Source organism: Pipistrellus kuhlii, unplaced genomic scaffold (genome assembly GCF_014108245.1).
Source record: "Pipistrellus kuhlii isolate mPipKuh1 unplaced genomic scaffold, mPipKuh1.p scaffold_m20_p_11, whole genome shotgun sequence".
Lineage (NCBI taxonomy): Eukaryota > Metazoa > Chordata > Mammalia > Chiroptera > Vespertilionidae > Pipistrellus > Pipistrellus kuhlii.
This window is the reverse complement of record NW_023425416.1, coordinates 48314319-48326569: the sequence shown is the minus strand read 5'-3', so window position 1 is coordinate 48326569 and position 12251 is coordinate 48314319. Positions and strand designations below refer to the sequence as shown.

At 53.3% G+C, this 12251-nt stretch overlaps 2 protein-coding genes across 7 annotated transcripts in view; one reads left to right on the top strand and one right to left on the bottom strand.

Annotated features, from left to right (window-relative positions):
- Positions 1 to 12251, top strand: part of FYCO1 (FYVE and coiled-coil domain autophagy adaptor 1) — a 64628-nt gene that overhangs the window by 32310 nt on the left and 20067 nt on the right. For all 4 annotated transcript variants that reach the window (XM_036432072.2, XM_036432074.2, XM_036432073.2 and 1 more), the window contains exon 14: positions 2077 to 2221. In XM_036432072.2, coding sequence (XP_036287965.1) covers positions 2077 to 2221 — 145 coding nt within the window. The remainder of the gene's footprint in view (positions 1 to 2076; positions 2222 to 12251) is intronic.
- CXCR6 (C-X-C motif chemokine receptor 6) lies at positions 6470 to 10903 on the bottom strand. 3 transcript variants are annotated; one of them, XM_036432078.2, is made up of 2 exons: positions 10666 to 10903; positions 6470 to 8259 (listed from the first exon to the last, which is right to left on the bottom strand). In XM_036432078.2, exons 1-2 carry the CDS (start codon positions 10807 to 10809, stop codon positions 7216 to 7218), a joined length of 1188 nt encoding a protein of 395 aa, XP_036287971.1. In that variant the 5' UTR covers positions 10810 to 10903; the 3' UTR covers positions 6470 to 7215. The 3 variants fall into 3 exon arrangements, with proteins under 3 accessions (XP_036287971.1, XP_036287973.1, XP_036287972.1); XM_036432080.2 differs by having other exon boundaries at positions 10670 to 10755; XM_036432079.2 differs by having other exon boundaries at positions 10639 to 10732.

The window sequence follows — 12251 nt, the reverse complement described above, 5'->3', positions numbered from 1 at the left end:
ATAACTTTCTGCCGGTATGACTCAGCTTCGTGAGCACGAGGTCTGTGTCCCCGTTAGCTCACATACTGCCAGCGGCCGAACCCCACGCATGAGAGATGCTCTGTCTCCACAGCCTGGGCCCCGATGGCCCACCCTCTCTCCCAGAGTGACCGGAGGCCAGGAGCTGAATCTGGAAATGACCACCTCCTGCACTCCTTCCGGGGGCTCACGGTCCTCATGGCTAAGGCGGATGTGTTCTCCTTCATGTCCTTTCACTCGGTGCAATAAAAAGAAGCGGGATTTGCTGCTCCCGCTCCCAGCACGGCCCAGCTGGCCAGCCCAGGCTGCTGTCGGGGGCTGGCCTGTGGGCGACCTGAGAGGCAGAGCCGGCGTGGCGAGGGCCGAGGGCGTCTCATCATCTCTGCTCAGGCCGCGCTGCCTGCTGGGCTGCTCCCTGGGGCCTCCTTGGCCTCTGCCTGGATCCGGGGTCGCCAGCATCTTTTAACTGGATCCTCAGGAGGTTGGCAGGCCTCATTGCACACATTGGGTACAGAGAACTGCTCGGCAGAGGAAGTAGGGAGGGTGCTTGGCACGGCTTTAGTATTTCTTCACATCTTTTGCTCATTTAAATCTTTTTAATTATTGAATTTTGAGAGTCCTTTATATATTCTGGATATAAACTATTTACAGATAAGTGTTTTACAAATATTTTTTTCCCAGTCTACAGTCTATCTTTTCACTTTCTTTCAAACCACTAGTTTATAATTTTGATGAAGGCCAGTCTATCCATTTTTTTTCCTCATGGATCAAATTTTTTTATTTTTTATTTTGTGTATCCTATGTATCTTTGCTTAACCCAAAGACTCAAAGATTTTTTTCAAATTTTCCTAGAAGTTGTACAGTTTTAGGTTGCACGTGTGGGTCTCTGATCTATTTTGCATTCATTTATGGAAATGGTACAAACTCTTGGTTGAGATTCATGTTTTTAGTTTTTAGGTTTTTTGCACGTGGTTGTTTCACTACCATTGGTTGGAAAGTGTGTTCTTTGTCAGAAATCAGTCTAGTCTTCCTATCCGTGAACATAGAACAGTTAATTCCTGTCTTTTTTCGTTTCTCTCCGTGGACAGCAGTTTGGGTCCCTGATGCTCCTTGTGTCTGGGTCTCTACAAAGAAACCAATCCCTGGCCCCCTTTTCAGCCGCTCCTCAGCCCTGCCACTATGTACACTTCAGCCAGGAGGAAGAACAGAACTCTGCTTCTAAAGCACGGCCCGTCCCCGTAGCCAGGTGGAGGGCCGGCTGGGAAACCTGTCGCTCGAGGGATCTGGCACCTTCTTTTTTCGCTCTGACTCAGTGGTGTGTGCACTGGTGACCACACCAGTGCGCTGAGGTCACTTGTTTTGATTTCTGGATTTCCTGTCTCCTCTTGTCTCTCTGCCTTCCTCCCTCCCTCCCTGTCATCCTCTTCTTTCTTTCACGTCAGACCTGCCATCACATTTTCCATGACACACGCGAGGGGGTGCTTGTGGGTGGGGACGGGCACAGGCGCACGCACTGGGCATCCTTCCTGCCGAGTGGCCCGCAGAGCCCGACACCAGTGCCCTGGTCAGGGCCACAGTGGCCGCTACAAGTCCTTGAGCAGAGGGAGGTCTGGATGGGGATGAAAACGCAGGCCAGACAGAACTCAAAGGGGGTGGGTGGCCGTGTCTCAGAGCGAGGACTCGGCCGCTCAGAAGCGCCTTTACTTTTCCGTCTGGGTCTTTCCTGATAAGGGCCTGATAAGGTTTCGATACATGTTTTCCCTTCTAGACCGGGGGCTGCAGAGGCCATGTAAGAGCGTGACTGACTGAAGGGCTGGAGAGAAGTCTAGGTTGTGCATCCAGTTTCCTCTGTAGTCCCCACTCTGCTTTTCTGGCTCTTCCCAGTAGCCACGTCTCCCGTCAGCCATCCCCCGCACATCTGGGCAGAGGCGCTGTCGTTGGGTGGTTCCTCTCTATGTGTCCCAGAGGCGTGTCCTGCGTGCCTGCACCCCTCACGTCCTTGAGGCCCCCATGACCGAGTGTGTTTCTCCTCTCTCCGGATCTGCCTCTGCGGTCCAGGCGCAAACCCAGACTTGAGGTCACCAGACGACACTGTGTTCGACATCATCACGGACGAGGAGCTGTGCCAGATACAGGAGTCCGGCTCCTCCCTGCCTGAAACGCCCACCGAAGCCGACTCCCTGGACCCCAGCGTGAGCGAACAGTGAGTAGAGGTCACCGCCATTTCCCGAGCGCTCGTTCACTGCCTGGCCTTGCGCCTGCTTACCAAAGGACAGGAAATGCGGGAGGGAGGACCGCTGCCCTTGCTTAAGGGAAGGTGCCTCAGCACAGGGCTGGGGAGCAGGGCCCCTCCGGGAGTCCACGTCACTGTGAGCTTCGTCAGAGCCGTCCCAAAGGCAGTGGTCCCGGATGTCAGCATTAAGGCCTTTCTTGGCGTGGGCAGCCACACCAGCCTGCTCCGGCTGCCATAACAGAACACCACAGACCCGGTGCTGACACGCCAGAGGCCAGCTCTCCCGCTGTTCTGTAGCCTGGGAGCCCAGGTCACGGAGGTGGCAGTTTGGTTTCTTCTGGGACCTTCCTCCTTGGCTTGCAGACCTTGACCGTGCCTCCTTGCGTGGTGTCTGCACGTCACCTTGGTGTGTCCTACCTCCCCCTCGTACAAGGACACCACTCAGATTGGGTGAGGGCCCGTTGTCCAAAGGCAGTCACTTTCTGAAATCCGGGAGTTAGGACAGCAGCATGAGTCTTACTCTTGCCAACTCATATTGATCTCTCTTCCTCCCCGAATTGAGAGGCGGCTGTCACCCAGGGTTTCTGTTGCATGGGAGGGGATCCATTCAATCATCCTGGGACTCTGAGCAGGAGATTTTAGGCTTAAGGGGACCTCTGCGTCCAGTGTTCTCTTACTAAAGAGTGACTGCACTTACCACGGTGTGGCCTCATGGATAGAGCCAACCTGACCAACAACCCAAGAGAGCCCTTGCTCATGTCGCTTCTCCGGCTCTGAGCCTTTTCCTTCTGGAACCCCCAGAATTCTTCCCGGCAGCCTGCGCGTTCTCCCCAACCCGCACGGCCCGGCGGTCCCCGGGGCCTGTTCCGTCCCGTTAGCACTAAGTCGCTGAGTGCCGCCCTCCCCTGGCCCCTCTTCACTGGCATTGCCTCGCCGCCCAGCCAGGCGGCGGTCAGCTGAGCAGGACCGAGCAGGGCTCGGAGGGCGAGCTCGGCGGCAGCTGCATGAGAAAGTGAGCCCCTCAGCCCGGCCCGCACCTTCCCCTTTCCCGGGAGGAACAAAGAGAGGAGGTGTTCAGCGTGCTGACGGATCTGTGCGCTTCAGTCACGGGAATCAGGAAGTGTCCCGGGAAGGAAACTGCCAGCGCTTCTGTGAGGCTGCCTGCGTTGTGGTGTGTAGGGCTGTGCTGGCATGTCTGCTTGTGCCCGCTGAGCTGGCACCTCGAGGCCCCCTCGTCTTCTCCAAGGAAAACCCCTCCAGATGCCCAGATGATACTGGGCTGCAGCTCACCCACACGGTGTTGTGGCTGCTAGCGCTTTAGAGCTGACGCTTCGTGGTCATGTGCTTTGGGTGGCCGCGGTGGGTTTGTCACCAACCAGGAGACTCGATGCCTGGTATCTCAGCGACAAAATGAGAACAGGAAATGGTGATGCTGACTAAGGTTAGGAAGCCACGCTGTGCTTGGGTTAACCAACAGCTCTGCCTTCGGGTAAGTCTGGCAGGAACCTTGGTCCCGTCAGCAAAGCCTCACCAGCTTTTGGGGAGGAGAAGGGCTCCTCACTGGGGTCCTAGCCCTGGTTCTGCTGAGTGAGCTTTGGCAGGTAATGGTCTCTGGGTTCCTTTCCTCGCCTGCAAAACGGGGTTGGCCGGTCCCGTGAGCCAGACCGGAGGGGCTGCCTTTGGAGCCCGGGGAGGAGAAGCTGGAGGGCACGCAGCTCTGCCTCCCGCCCTTTCGGAGGTCCCCCGGGAGGCTCCCACGCAGCCTCTGCCTCAGGTCACCCTGTGTTCACAGGGGACAGAGCGGCCATCTGTGGTCTCTACCAAGTGTTGCAAACGTGGTTGGCAAGGAGCACTTTCCTTACCTTCAGACCCTGAGGCCACACCCAGGCAGAGTGCCCACACCCAGCCTGCCTCCTGCTCCCCATCCTCCCTCTGCCCCTTCACCAACCTCTCCTCCCCAGGCGCCCTTTTATATGACGTGCTGATGTGTGTGAGAATATGGGGGCCGTGGGGAGAAGAGCAGTTCTGAGGGTGGGACTTCTGGGCTGTTGTGTGGAGGGAATGAAATCAAGATGCAAAAGCTGCCAAAACCAGTTTGGCTCAGTGAATAGAGCGTCGGTCTGCGGACTAAAAGGTCCCAGGTTCGAGGGCATGTACATTGGTTGCGGGCACATCCCTGGTGTGGGGTGTGCAGGAGGCAGCTGGTCGATGTCTCTCTCTCATTGATGTTTCTAGTTCTCTCTCTCCTCTCCCTTCCTCTCTGTAAAAAAATCAATAAAAAAATATATTTAAAAAAATAAAAAGACGCAAAAGCCCTGAGGTGTACGTGGGCGGGGCCAGGATCTGTGGCCAGTAATGAGTGGCGTGTACCCAGGGCGGAGGTGGAAAGTCATTCCTACTCCCAGGTGTCTCAGGTAAGGGCCCAGAGAGTGTAGGACCTGTGAGTGTGAGGCCGGAAGGAGAAGGTTTCAGCTGCTGTGCGATTCCTGGGTTTGCTGAGCTGTGGAAGGCCCAGGGGTGGGGTACGGGCTGGCGGTGCCTGGTCAGGGAGAAGCCACTGGTCCCAACAGTGACCCTTGTGTTGCTGTGGCCAGGCAGCCCCCAGCTTGGCCCTCGGAGCCCACTGTCCAGGCCTCCCTGTTACTAGCCAGGGGTGTGGGTGGTGATGTGGGTCTGGGGGCCTGAGGGGCTTTCCCAAGGACACACAGAGGTGGGGCTGCCACTGAGCCGGGCTTTGAGTGACCCTGGGCCCTGCTTTCCCATCACGGTTATGAACCAGCAGGTGGGGTCACATGGGCCCTGTGCCAGCTGGTGGCATGTGGCATGCCACGCCCCTCTGAAGGTGCAAAGTAAACCCTCCTGAACCTAGCAACACAGCGGCTTCCATTCTGTGTTGCTAGTTTTTGTTTTTTTAATTTATCGGGGTGACATTGTTAATGAGATTATATAGGTTTCAAGTATACATCATCTGTATATTGTATTGTGTGCTCACCACTCTATATCTACCCTTCCCTGTCATGTATTTGACCCCCCCAACCCTCTTTAACCTCCCCCCACACTCTTCCCTCTGATAACCACCATACTGTTGTCTGTGTCAATGAACTTTCTATTTGTTTCTTTTGTTTGTTCATTTGCTGCCTTTTGTGTTATTCCCTCCACAATGAGTGAGAACATGATTCTTGCCCTTTCCCATCTGATTGGTTTTGCTTAGCACGCGACTCTCAGGATCCACCCATGCTGTCGCACATGGCTGTGTTTCATCCCTCCTTGCAGTTCAGTAGTATTGCTAGTTCTCGGGACAAGAAGCCTTCCTGCCCACGAATGCGCACTGTGCCCAGTGCTCTGTTTGCATGGCCTCCAGTCCACACGCCAGCCCAGGAGGTCAGCCGTGGTACAGTCCATGTCTCACCAAAACAAGAGAGGTGAAGAGATTACCAGCTAGTGAGGGTCAGAGCTGGATTCACCTCTGGTCCATCTAAACCTCAAAACCACACTGGTCAGCCCATAATTCTGCCTGCAGAACTGCTGGTGTCAGTTGCCCTCCTTTTTCAGTGAGTGACTTGTGACTCATGAACCAAGAGGCAACTTTAACCTAATGAGCAGATAGGTAGGATCAGACACGCAGTGTCTGACATTTAAAACTCTGCCTCATTCTGTGACCACACTATGGAGGTTAAACAAATACACCTCACATGGTGGGCAGGAGATTGGAAACCACAGCGAAGGCACTGGGTGGTTTTCTCTGGTATATTCCACTTCCTCGGTAGAGCAGTGCCCTGCGAGTTTGCGAGCCTAACTTCTTTCCTGTGCCTTGGGCCCACAAATAAGCTCTAGATATATACCCGGCATGCCATATTAAAGTAGAAAGTGCTCAAGGGGTAAAAGTAGTCTGGAGACTTTTAAAAGTTTTATTTCTTAGTCATGAAAATCATATGCTGTTTGACATATGTGTGGAAGAGAAATAATTTCATATACATAAAGAATTTGTGCATACATATGTGTGAAAGGCATAGGATAATTGTGTTGTTGGTTTTTTACATTTTTTTTTATTGATTTCAGAGAGGAAGCGAGAGGGGGAAAGAGGTGGAAACATCAATGATGAGATAGAGTCATTGACTGACTGCCTCCTGCACACCCTCTACTGGGGGGCCACACCCATAACCCGGACATATGCCCCAACCTGGAATTGAACCGAGACTCCTGGTTCATGGGAAATGCTTAACCATTGAACCATATCGGCCAGGCAGATAATTCAGTTTTAAAATGAGCAGACCCAACATAGACTCCATTTCAGAACATTTCGTAGATTCACGGCGATCTTACACTCAGCTATACACAGTTTTCTAGCATTCTGTGGACCTCTGGGATTCTCAGCTGACTAGATTGTTTTGGCCTGTTCATATTCCCTGCTGCTAGTCCTTCCAGGATTAATCACAGAACAAGAGCTTCAAAGTTAAATCAAAAGTGAGGCGGAACCTGTCCTCCTGGGTGAGGTGCCTGGAGATTGAAGCTTGAGCCCAAAGGAAAAGGGTCAGCACTTGTTCTGGTGGCTGCTCTCATCCCTGCCTCCCAGAAACCAGAAGAATCTCCTGAACTTGGGAGCTCAACGCCACCTGCTGTCAGCTCTGTGGTCATGGTACCTCTTCAGCCTTCAGTCTCAGTCTCAGTAAAGGAGAAGCTGGGGTGTTTAGACACGCCATTCCCCCGGGTGTCAGAATTCTCGGAGATGGAGGAAGGAAACTCTCACAGCTTTTAGCTCCCCCTGTGAGCTGTAGGCCTGGGTGTTCAAGGAGAAAACAAATGTGTTCCTGCCTGAGAAGAAGCACTGCACACCAGCTGCAGCGTGTGGTCGCTTCGCTGCGAAAATGCACAAGCTATACACAAAGCCTTCCCCGCCGCCGCCGCCCGAGGACATGCATTCCGTGCTGCTGGAGCCCCTGGGCAGCTTCTCTGAGCCCCGAGGCCTACAGCTGGAACATGCTGGTGCCCTCCGCTTGCTGGGAGGCCGAGCACGTCTTGGAAGTGTCCTCCGAAGACTTGAGCTGGCTCGAGGCTCCCACGTAAGGGAGGCAGCTAATGTCTTTCACAAGTTTCCAGAAGTTCTTCCGAAACTTCAGGCCAACGAAAGCATAGAGCACAGGGTTGAGGCAGGCCCGCAGGTAGGCAATGGCCTCGGTCACAGCGAGGGCACACTGGTAGCTGGTCCTGGTTTGGTACACCCAGCTGGTGCTGCCCACGAGCTTCACCAGGGTGAAAGGCGTCTGGGTCAGCAGGAACACGGCCACCACCAGGAAGATGATCTTGAGAGACTTGTGGTTCTGGAAGCCTCGGGCATGAAGCAGGGTCTTGATGATGACGGAGTAGCAGACAATCATGTTGACCAGTGGCAGGAAGAACCCCAGAGTCAGCTGGGTGGCGAGAACCACAGTGGAAATCTTCTCTTGGTAACCGCAGACCCACTTGTCTCGCTTGCTGACATCGCCGTAGATGATCTGCGGCAAGGAAAACAGCAGGGAGACCACCCAGACGGACCCGCAGATGGCCTTGCCCCAGCTCATCCGCTTCGCCTTCTGGTTATAGGCCTTCGTGGCCCGGACCACCGCCATGAAGCGGTCCACGGTGATGCAGACGAGGATGAGCATGGACGTGTAGAAGTTGAAGGTGTAGATGCCCAGCAGGATCCGGCACAGCCCCTTGCCGAAGACCCATTCGTGCGTGCCCGCGTAGGCCCAGAAGGGCAGGGTGCACACAAACACCAGGTCTGCCAGGGGCAGGTTCACCAGGAACATGTCCGTTAGGCTCTTCAGCTTCTGGTAGAAGATGTAGATGACCAGCACCAGTGAGTTCCCCACCAGGCCACAGAGGAACACGGCCACGTACATGCAGGGCAGAAAGAGATTCTTGAACTCCAGGAAGTCATCGTGCTTTTGCTTGCTGGCGGTGGATGTGTTGGACATGTAGTTTTCAAAGTAGTCTTGGTCCTCCATAGTGTCTGGTCTGACCAACACCTGCGAGTCAAAACCCAGGAATCATGTTTGGGCTGAGGGTCCACCCACCCGTCTTCCCACTGTCCCCTCGCTCAGCTCCGGCCTGCACAGTCTAGTACACGAGTGGGACGGGGAATTCTTCATGAGCCTTACAGTTCTCAGGACTCACCTGCCCGGGAGGTCCTGCGCATCCCAGAAGAGCCGTGCTCGCTTCGGCCTCACAGGGCACCCGTGGTGACATGGGGCCGGTGCCCTTCAGGGCCTGCTGCGCCTGCCCTGGCCTCACAGCACGTGCCCGCCCACCCGCTGTTAACATTGGGCCCCTCAATTACTGGTGAAAGCCAAAGCACGTATTCCCCAGAAGGTGTATGGGGGATGGCCCGTCCCTCCTGCCTTTCCCTCCCAACCACATAGATTTTAAAGGACGACCGATAGAAAAACAAGGCAAAGAAAAGCACATGAATGCCCAGCACTTTGGCTGAGCTGGCCCCTGACAGGGCCTGGGGAGTTCTCACTGCCCAGCCTCATCTGTCCCCTTGATCACCGGTCCCAGTGACCGTGCCCCGTCAGAGCCTCATCTCCTGAAGAGATCTTGACCTTCAGGCATCTCTTCAGAGGTAGTTTCCCCGGAAGAGAACACGGCTTTCGCTTTTATGACTAGCAGTTTAGGCTGAGGGGTCTCCTGTAACAAACGGAAGGCCAGCTGGGAGGGTGGCCAGAGGCCGGTGGCAGGCCTTGCAGGGGGCTTGTAGCTAAGCCCAGACAGCTGCCCTTTTGCCTAGAGCTCTTCGAGGCCCACACTTCCCTTTGACCCTTCTCTTTGCCCTGTGACGCTGCTGAGGACCCAGGCAGGACATAACAGAGGTGACGTGACCCGTGGCGTGGGCACGGCACCTGCCTGCAGCAGCATTGAGTTTGGAGTGCCAGGCCACTGGCCTGCAGCTTCTCCACACACAGTGACTCATTTCCAAGGACTCAGTGCTGCTATATGTTGCCAGTACCTCAAGAAGAGGGTTTTTTTGGGGGGTGTGTGTGTGTGTGTGTGATTGTTTTTTAAACCAAAACACAGGTATTCTTTATTGCAATTTCATAGTTGGAAGGAGTCAGGTATTTGGATTAGCAAAGTCAAAATATCCACCGGCAAAAAAAATACTTGAATCAGCTAGACAAGGGTATGTACAGGGAGGCACCATCTTTCCTCTCTGATCTCCTCGAAGACTTTTCTGACTGGAAGTGCCATCAGCCCTGGTGCCGTCCCCTCAGTCTTTCCTGGGAACAAAGCGCCCTTCGTTGCAAGGAAAGGCCTTGCCTTCAGATGAGGCTCCGCAATAAAAAGTCCCTGCTCCTCGCTCCTCGCCTGGCCGCAGGAGCGTTGGAGGAGCATTGACCCATGAACCAGGAGGGCATGGTTTGATTCCCGGTCACGGCACCTGCCTCGGTTGCACCCTCAATCCCCTGTTGATGCAGCCAACCAGGGATGCTCTCTCGTCGTTGATGTTTCTAATTCCCTCTCTGATATCATTAAACCATTTTTTTTTTAATTACTTTCTAGAAATGTGAAAACCATTTACTTCCCTAACCAAAGTCCTGTATTTATTTCTGAAAATAAAAATGTAATATATGCAACTTTGGAAATGGTATAAATGTCTAATAATAATAAAAAAGTAGCTAATTATAATTTAGACAAAATAGAATAACTAATGTATAGGAAATGCTTTTAATATTTTTCAAATGGTAACACATTTGAATTGCTCAGAAGGTATAAGCACTTAGTACTGGTTGTTACTATTGCAGTGAATAGGGGACAGGGATATAGCACTGAGCCTGGTTCTTAACCTTTGATCAGAAACCCCTTTGAGCATCTCGTCAAGGCCGCAGTCCATTTCCTCAGAAACATGTACACACACTGGCACTCGCAGGGTCCGTGAGCCCTTTGACACTCTGCCACCTACCCGACCGCCCTGGTCTAAGAATCCACGATAAGCCACAGGGTTTTGACTGTATTTTTTTAAAATAGAAAAATGACCAGATTTTAACAGCAGTTCACTCCGGCCGGTGCAATTAGGGGTGACCTATTTACCTTATGTTTTCCAAAAGTTGGATAGTGGTAAGCCATATTCCGAGATAGGAGCCTGGCTTATTAAATGCAAAAGAAATGACACAAAAGCTATTCAGTGAACAAGCATAGACAGTGAGTCTCCTCATCTCCCGGGAGGGCCTGACTCCGCCGTGGCTCCCCAGGACCATTCGCTTCCAAGCACCTCCAGTGCCCAGGACCCATCGGTTATTTCTCTAACCCTCGGCAGCAAGCAGCAGAGATGGGATCGGAAGCTGGAGCAGCTAAAGCCTGGGCATTGCAGGGCGGCTGCTCCAGGCAGGAATCGGAGCCCTGGCTTCTACCTATAGAGAGGAAGGCAAATGACTCACCCACCAAGATGCCTTTTCAGTTTGTTCCAGAGATGAGCTGTGCCCCGCAGCAGGCTTGCCTCTGCCTCTCTGTGATGTGGTCCATGTTTCCGCTGAGTAGTTTTGAAGAAGCCTCGGTTGCTGATTGGAAGAGGCCCAACCCATCTAGCGGATCAGAATCCACATGACCAGTCTGCACCTATGTAATTTAGGGTCAAAGATAGGAAGCTGTGGCTCCGCTACTGAGACCCCTCTGCCCCCAGGCTGGCGACCAACTCGCCCGCTGGGACCTGAGAGGGCTTTTATTTCTAAACCAAAGGCATTCGAATCTTAAAATTCTTTCATTCGCTAGTCACGCATCTCTTTGGAATAGTTTGGGTCTGGACCAATGCAGAGTGCATGCTCTGGTCTCGTTCTGTGTATGCATGCAGCTCACGCGTGATAGCCACGGGTTCTCAGCCCTGCAGAATTGGTGTCACTATTTTGTAAATGAGAGTGCCCAGGGCCAGAGTTGAATTAGCCTCATGTGCACACAGCTAGCAACTGGCATTTCCAGGCTACAAACCCAGCTCTGTCACTGCCAGGCCAATGAACCAGATGGCTTCTAGGTGAACGTGGGCCTGACATGGGATAAGCCAGCCATCATTTAGGACGAGTTCAAGAACCAGAGTGTGAAGTATCTGAGCCTTGTCTCACACACACTCGGCCGCGCGCTTCTCGCTTAGTAATCACTTGTACTCCGTGGAGCAAAGCAGGTCTCGACCTGCTGCCCTCCACAAAGTGCCTCTGCCCATTTGCAGTGTCCCTCGTTTCAAGGGCATTCCTTTTCTTGGAAACAAAACTAAGCTGCTTAAGGGGAGGTAGCCAGTCATACGCCTTGGCTTTCCCCTGGAACACGGCAACATTTTCTAAACGAGGACGGGAGAACCCAAGGGGCACGGCAGCCGCCTGCCGCACACTTATCGTGGAGGTCAGAGTGCGCTGATCTGCCTGCACTTCCTCTGCACCCGACACTCCAGAACTCAGGTTAGGCTGTCAGGGCCCAGCTAAGGCCATTACAGCTGCCAGCAGAAGAGGTTGCCTGCAAGACTTTGGTGGGTGACAGGGCTGTGGGGGGTAAGTAAAAAGATCCTAACCTAAGAGCTGCCAGTTGAGTGTGGCTTACTCAGCGGCGCCCCCAGGTGTTGGTTGTGAGAATGGGCCTGCAGGTTTGCCTGTTGTGTCAGACCATAGTTACCAAGTAATCAGAAGTCAAAATACCAGAAGTGTTTGCTTGGTTTTGGGGCAAAAGGAAATCAGTGACTAAAAGAACAACTACTAAGAATTTACTTTAATCGTAAAATAAAAGGATTCCCCGATCCACAGAATGACTCACCCCAACCTCACAGACCCGGCTGTTGACTAGAGTCTCCTGCAGTGACGGGCACTTCCTGGACCCGTGCTGCCCCACTCAGTGGCCACTAGCCCATGTGGCTGCTGAGCACTTGGTGTGGGGCAAGTGCAACTAAAGAGTCACATTTTGTGGCTTTAAAATATCTTGGTGAATCTGAGTTGCCATAGCCATAGCTAGTGGCTATCCATTGCACAGTGCAATTGTAGACCAGAGG

What these genes read in the sequence shown, in the direction of transcription:
- CXCR6 (XM_036432078.2), bottom strand. Translation starts at nt 10,809, where the DNA reads ATGGGTTGGGCCTCTTCCAATCAGCAACCGAGGCTTCTTCAAAACTAC. An exon ending in CTGAAAAGGCATCTTGGTGG is followed by an intron (nt 8,260 to 10,665) that starts GTGAGTCATTTG and finishes TTTGACTCGCAG; the next exon opens with GTGTTGGTCAGACCAGACAC.